General features: G+C 58.0%; 2 protein-coding genes across 2 annotated transcripts in view; one reads left to right on the top strand and one right to left on the bottom strand.

Annotated features, from left to right (window-relative positions):
* GRIN1 (glutamate receptor, ionotropic, N-methyl D-aspartate 1) overlaps positions 1-1801 on the top strand; it is a 69750-nt gene extending 67949 nt beyond the window's left edge. The window contains exon 22 of the mRNA XM_009994327.1: positions 1733-1801. Within this exon, the coding sequence (XP_009992629.1) occupies positions 1733-1801 (69 nt within the window). The remainder of the gene's footprint in view (positions 1-1732) is intronic.
* Positions 1802-5665: 3864 nt separating this feature from the next.
* Positions 5666-7131, bottom strand: LRRC26 (leucine rich repeat containing 26; the record flags this gene model as incomplete). The annotated part of the gene is made up of 2 exons (XM_009994326.1): positions 5666-5922; positions 6810-7131. Coding segments are annotated over 2 exons (579 nt in total), but the record flags the coding sequence as incomplete, so codon positions are not given.

Raw genomic sequence — 7131 nt, 5'->3', positions numbered from 1 at the left:
CCCCCCCCAAGCTGTGCAGAGAGGCCAGAAGCCCCAGCCTGTCCTGCTGGACCTCCAGCCTGCCCTGCAGCAGCCACACACACCCAGGCACACGCACACCCACACCCTGCTCCCCTCAGCTTGCATCAGGCAGGACATTTAACAAAGGTCCTTTCTTCCACCGGTTCCTTTTTCTATCTCAAGTTCCTCCTTCTTCCCCCACCCATGAGTCACCCAGCCTCTCCCTGCTCTCCTCCCAGCCGGAATCCAGCCCTGTCCCACCAGCACTGTGGAAAGGCAAGATTGTATTTAGCTGACATCTGGATTTTTTGCAAGGAGGGGGCTGGCTGCACCCGTGTTTGGGGGAGAGGGGCAGGCTTTTTTTTTGGTGGACCCAAAAATCACCCCTCGGGGTCTCCTGATCTGTCCTCTGTGCACGGGGGCGATGGCCAAGGCTCTGCCCCTGAGCAGAGGCTGCAGCAAAGGGTGTCTCAGAGGCTCCACTTGGATAGTAGCAAGGCCCCCAAGTGAAGGAAGCATCCCCTGAGCTTCTCCTTGGGTGTCCCCCGAGCTGCTCCCTGGGGGTCCTCACATCCCTGCACATGTGATGGAGAGACAGGAGCACGTTGGCTCCCACCCCTGCCCCATTAGCTCCCACACGGAGGCCCTGCTGAATCACAAAACTAGGCCAAGTGGGGCAACAACCCCCAGCGAGGCTCGAGGGGACCCCCAGCCCACTCCCGTGGCAGGAGGCAGGGCCATGCAGGGTAGCCACAGTGCCAGAGCCACCAGCAGCACTGCAGGGGCCACAGCCACCACAGACCAATGCAGGGCTCATGAGGAACCCCCCCAGATCCCAGCAGAATGGCAAATGTCACGGGAAAGGGTCCATGTGAGGCCCACTCAGACTCTTCCTTGCCCCGGCACTGACAAAGGTCCCCAGAGAGCAGTGCAAGATATTCCATGTCACCGGCTCCAGTAGCAGGGCAGGGCTTCCAGTTCCAGGGTTTGGAGTTAGGAGAGTGGAAGGGAGAACAGAAGGAGGAAGGGAGAAAATAACTGCCCAGTTGCAAATCTCTGCCTGGGGAGGAAGGACTTTCTCTTTCCTGCCTAGGGAAGGGTATTTCTGCTCTCCCCATTCGCTTGCTGGTGGGACCATGGCTGGGGAGGTCTCTCCGCGGAGTATTTGCTAAGCAAGGAGCGCAGGAACCCAAATCCAGGCCACACCCCCACCCAGGCAGTATTTTCACATCACCAACTGACACCCCAGTTTCTCACAAGTCACCACACCACACATCTCACCTGCACGAGAGGACAGTCAAAGCAGGGGCAGGCAACAAGGAGGTGAAACGCCCTGGCCTCAAAGCACAGCTTGATGTGGCATCAGAGAGAGATGCCGAAACCCAAGCAGACCCTCCAAACCACAGGTTCAGCCGTGGGCTGGGCTGAGCCACAGGCTTTGTGTCACAGCTGTCCCAGAGCAGAGGGGGCTGGCTCAGCAGGTGACAGTCTGCCAGGCTCTCTGGGCATCCTCCAGCAGAGCCACAGACACTTGGAGAGTGTCTGCCCCGACCTCTGCGCCAGCCCGGATTGTGGTGGGAAGGGGACCTCAGCCAGCAGCAGGTTTTTGGGCTGTTGCATCACCTCCGAGAGGCATCCTGTAGGGACACACGGGATGTAAGTGGAGGTGGGGGCAAGTGCCAGAGCTGCCTAACACTTCTTTTCTCCTTGTCTGTCTATTTGTGTGTTGCAGCAGTATCATCCCACCGACATTACCGGCCAGCTCAACCTCTCTGACCCCTCAGTCAGCACTGTGGTGTGACCTTCTCCCCGAGGGCCATCAGTCCTTGCCCAACACAGTAGGAAGGCACGGCCAGGACTGCCTTTCCAGGGACACTGATGGGTTCTTCTGGGTGAGATGGGAGAAAAACATCCTTCATCCATACACGGTGACTTCATTGTATATCTCCCTCCCTTCCCAGGCCTGCTGCCACTCTCATGCCCCAGGATGCGCGGCAGAACCAGGACACAGTTTGGACTTCCCTGTACAGAGATAACTGCTTCCAACCAGTGCTGTTGATAACTAGTATTGCCACGGACTGGTGACGTTCAAGGGGAAAGGACTTTGAAAGGCACATGGTGCCTGCTCTCCCACAGCAGCGGGGAAGAGCTGGGGCCAGAATACAAACACATGCTTCACTTTGCAGGCTTCAGGCTTTGCAGCACACACACAGCTCCTCAGACATGTGCTTCATGTCTCCCACCATCCCAGAGGGCTCCAGTGGTCCCAAGCAGCTGGAGCAGCTGGCACAGCTCAGCAGGTTGGGCCAAATGTTCCTGCTGTGCCAAGGGACCCTTGCTCTGCAGCAGGGATGAAAGGTGTGTGCTCTGCTCCTCACAGGATGGACCTCCCTCCCACCAGCCCGTAGCTGTGACTTGGCTCCTCTGTGTGGCCTATGTGAAGCAGGAGTGCTCCCAGCCCTGCAGCCCACACTCCTCTGCTAAACCTGGTGCCTGGACCTCATTACAGGCTGTCAGCCAAGACTCTGGCTCCCCACCTCTCCTGACAAAAGACATCCCCAGGACCTGGCCATGGCCAGCATGTAGCTCTCTCACCCTCACTGTGGCTCTCCTGGCCAGGAACATCACGACAGGGAATGGCTCTGGATGGTTGCACTGACCTTCAGCCAAGCTCCACACTGCCTCAGCACCAGCAATGCAAGAAGAGATGCTGCTGGCCAGTCGTGGTTTGCTGTGTGCTGTGGTGGCCTCAGTGGCCACCCAGCCTGCCCACAACAGGCCCTGGCAGCTTCCCTGCCATGTGCACTTGCAGCTCCAGCTCAGCAGCAGCTCCCACGGCAGCCCTGAAGACTTAGCTCATGTGGCTGCATCTGCCCAGACCTGGAGACATGGAAACTAGATCCCAGTTCAGGAGAAGGGAACCAAACAAGACATGCTAGTGTCCTTCCTCCCCTCCAGCACATATGCCCGCCTGCCAACATCCCTAAGTCCCCTCCCCATGGGTGCTGTGAGCAGCTGTGGAGGCACCAGTCAGGCTGGTGATGAGCAGCAGAACATGGGCAGCATCACTTCCCACCTCCTGCTAAGGTGGAAAACCAACCTGCGACGTGGTTCCAAGCCCCAGTGGCATGAACTGCCTTCTCCTTGCCCCAGATGAGCAGAGGGGGCTTCCCTGGAGGGTCAACAGCCCTCACAGGCAGGATTTTCAGGTGGCAGTTAAGGTCTGTGAGCATCATCCCACTGACTGCAGTGGCTCCATCAAGTTCATCCTGCTCCAGCTGAGAAATTGGACCCATTCTACTTTATACGTCAATGTAACATTAATATCAAGTTTTTGCAAGAGCTCAGTAAAGTCTAAACTGGATTGTGAAGTGGTTTATTCCAGTGCTGTGTGCCTCTTTCCATCTCTGCCTTCTGGCAAAGCTGGCAGGGAGCCCTGGGCTGAATCAGAGCCTCACCCAGCACTGCTGCAGGGTTTGCAAGCAGTAAAAGGTGGAGGGACAAAGAAGTCAGCAGGGAGAAAGGCCAGGAGCTGTGGGGAGGACTGGGAGGGAACTGACATCCTGAAGGGCTTGTGGGGGGCATAGGGCTGGCAGTGGCAGCGGAGGACTGGAGACAGTCTGAAACTGTCCAAATGCCAGCACCATGCCCGCTGGCTCTCACCCACCTCCATGGAGCAGACAAGGGTCCTCTGGGACCTCCTGGGAGGGAGGGACTGGCCAATGGGGCTGGCCTGCAGGATGATTCCAGACACAGGAGGTGTCCAGAGGGATTTCCAGAACAGGGAAGCAGCACCCCTGGGCTGAACTGCAGCAGCATCGCTCACTGGCAGCATGATCCCCATGGGCTGAGACCACCAGCACAACCTCCACAGAGGTCTCAACCTCAGGACCATCTGGGAGGAGGTGCAGGGCTCAGGTGGCCATGCAGGTCCCTGCTCCAAATGGGAAGCCCAGGCCTTCTGGGGCAGGACCGAGCACTGTCACTGGAGAGGGTCTGGGAGGACTGGGCTTGCTCCTGGGAAAGGCACCTGGTCCTGGCAGAGGTCCTGCAGCCCTCACCCCCCTGCCTGAGGAGAGGTACTGCAGGAAGAGCCGAGAGGGAGCCAAGCTGAAGGCAGCACATGGGGTTGGTTTCTGTCTTGAAAGTTAAAATGGAAGCAAACCACAACTGAGTGACATTTGGTTTATTCTCTGCACTGTTTGTTTAACTCTTGCCAAGATCTTGCCAAAGGATGCGCTCACTCCCACCACATCCCTGGCTTGTGACACAGCTCTGGCACGGGTGAGAGCTGGAGCTGGAGGGGGAGGCTGGTGGCCACAGTCATCTCCTCATGACTAACTGCTGTGCAGTGGGTCAGGCCTGACGACAGGAAGGGCTGTTGCTCACCCTAGAGAGAGGCTTTGTCACCCCAGCTTGTGCCTCCCTCTGGAGCACAACTCCAGCTCCTCCCAGGCCCTCTCCCAGTATGCTCACTAAGCATTTCCAAGCAGTGCTGGGGAGGGGTGTTTCTGTGGGGAAGGGCAGGAGGGCAGGGAGATTCAGGGGCAGCACCAGCCCCTCTCTGTGCCAGGTGGGGGGTGATGCAGCAGCCAGGGCTGCAGGCTCAGTGCTGTAAACCCACACAGGTTTTTGTCCCCACTCCCATGACAGAGCTAATCCCAGAGCTTGGCTTTGGTTGAGCTTTAGCCTCAGGGAAAAGCTACTCGGGAAGGAACCCCCGTGCAGCCTCACCCTCCCTTTGGCAGCCTTTGCTGAACCACATCAGTGAGAGCTTGAGGCTTCACCTCCTTCCAACCCTCACCTTAAATCTCAGCCTCACCCCAGACCTTGGTTGTTGGTTGAGCCTTCTCAGCACCAGCAGCCCCCTCTCATGGAAAAAAAAAAAAATACAAAAAGAAACATTTTTGGAACCTGCCCTTTCCTTGTGCAGCACATGGAGGGGTCTAGGGCTCTCTGAATGTCCCGTGGAGGCTCTGAAGTGCTCCAAAAGTACCCAGAGATCTTCAGGTGCACCAAAAGGCACAAAGAGAGCTCTGAGGCACAGCAAAGGGTAAACCAATGCCTGTCAGGACACAGGAAGTCAAACAGGTAGCATTTGGGTGCACAAAAAGCCAAGCCAAGGGGTCCTGAAGTCATGGAAAGGCTTCTGGGGTCACTGAATGGCAGCTGGGCAGCGCTGGGGGCAAACTGAAAGGCATGTGGAGTCTCCAGAGCTGCACTGAAAGGCACGTGGAGACTGCTGGGGTGCACTGAAAGGCACACAGAGGAATATGGGGTGTCCTGAGATGCACATCGGGGCACCCAGGATGCACCAAAAGGCACCCAGAGGCACATGGTGCTTTCCAAAACAGACAGTGAGTCCCTGGGCAGCAGGAGGGGCAGGACAGGGTGAGCTGGAGGAAAAGAATCACCTGGCAACCCTCATGAAAGAGATGAGCAGGTCTGAGGTGGCCTGGGGCAGCCTCTTGAGACACTAAGAGCAGCTGCAGCCAAACCGTGCCCGGAGCTGGAGTGTGGCATCTTCCTGGGGGACTCTGGGAGAAGGAAGAAAAGTAATTTCCAGGAACAGAACATCCACTATTGGTCCACAGATAATTGTTTACAACAGGAGGGTGCAGACAGCTGGAGAAGGGCATGGATCACCTCCTTCCCTGGCACCCTCTCAGCAGCTCCTGCAGACACGGGGTCTCCTCCTGAAGGGTTCCCTGCGCAGGTTCTGGTAAACGACTGTGATGGAGCCCATGAAGGTGCAGAAGAAGATGCTGGCCATGAAGGAGAATGGTCCAATGATCAAGAAGGTGATGTACTGCTGGGAGGACAGTGACGTCTCCTGACATTGCCTGAAGGACTCATTCCCGAAGGCCATGATGGGATAATTGTTTAGCTGCTCCGGGGCTTTGCAGAGGAGCAGAGTCTTCTCTGGAAGAGAAAAGCAGTGCTGACAGGTACATTGGGCAGCTAGGACAAGGCCAGTGTCAAGGACAGAGAGGATGTCAGGTTTGCATGGGACAGAAGGGACCAGGGCAGGAGGACATGGACCAAACTGACCAAGATCACCTAGGGCAGGGTACAAAGAAGGAGAGCAGTGAGGGTTCAGGGCACACCTACATCCTGTGTCCCGGGGAGTGGGATGGGGATGTGGGCACGTTGCTGGAGGGGGCACTGGAAAATAGGTTTGTGGCAGAGTGGTCGATGGGGTAGGGAAGGGGGGTTGGCCTGGCTCACAGGGGACAGATGTGGGGAGCAGTGAGCAGCCAGCCTGGAGATGCCACAAAAGGTCCCAGCAGAAACAGAAGAGTCTCAGAAGAGACAGGCATGTTCCTGAGCTGGAAGCAAGCAGAAGTGGGTGACAGTGGAGAGGGAGACACTGCTGGCAGAGCTGAGGTACCCGGAGGAAGAAATGTGGGTGCTCAGGAAGGCTTTGGGGAAGGGGCAGAAGGCACTGAGTCCTGGCTGGGTCAGCAGTGATGCCCACCCTGACACACAGGTGCCCAGCACACCTTGCCCTCAACGTCACAGGACAGATCCTACTGCTGGGGACAGTGCTGGGTGCCCATTGCTGAGACACAGCCCAGGCAACCCCTGCTGGTGACCAAGGGTGGGCACCAGGCACCAGACCCAGGGCTGCATCTACCCAAGCAGATACAAGAGCTGCAGTGGTGAGAGGACAATGGGTCCTGGAGATCCTCACTGTACCCTCATGGGCATCAACCAGGCAAGCACCCAGGGTGCCTCAGCCCCAACAGGTTGGCCAAGCAGTGTGGAGCGGGTGGGGGGCTTGGGGACACGGTCCTCGGGGCACTCACCTTGCACCTTCTCCCTGTTGTGGCTGAGCCAGCGCCAGAGGGGCCGGATGCGGCAGCTGCACACCCAGGGGTTGTCCTGCACCAGGAGGGCTCGGAGCTGGGGCAGAGCACCCACCACCCCAGGCTCCAGCTCCACCAGCCAGTTGCTGCCCAGGTTGAGCGTGACCAGACTGGTCAGGGGCAGGAAGGTTTTGGGGCTCAGCACAGTTAAGTGGTTGTTGCTGAGGTCCAGGTCCCGCAGAGCCCCCAGCCCCACCAGCGCCCGGCTGTGGATCAGCTCCAGGCGGTTGTGGGGCAGGCTGAGCAGCAGCAGGCCCGGCCG

Source organism: Chaetura pelagica, unplaced genomic scaffold (assembly GCF_000747805.2).
Source record: "Chaetura pelagica isolate M959 unplaced genomic scaffold, ChaPel_1.0 scaffold132, whole genome shotgun sequence".
NCBI lineage: Eukaryota > Metazoa > Chordata > Aves > Apodiformes > Apodidae > Chaetura > Chaetura pelagica.
The sequence above is the reverse complement of the archived record's forward strand: the minus strand, read 5'-3'. Positions and strand labels throughout refer to the sequence as shown.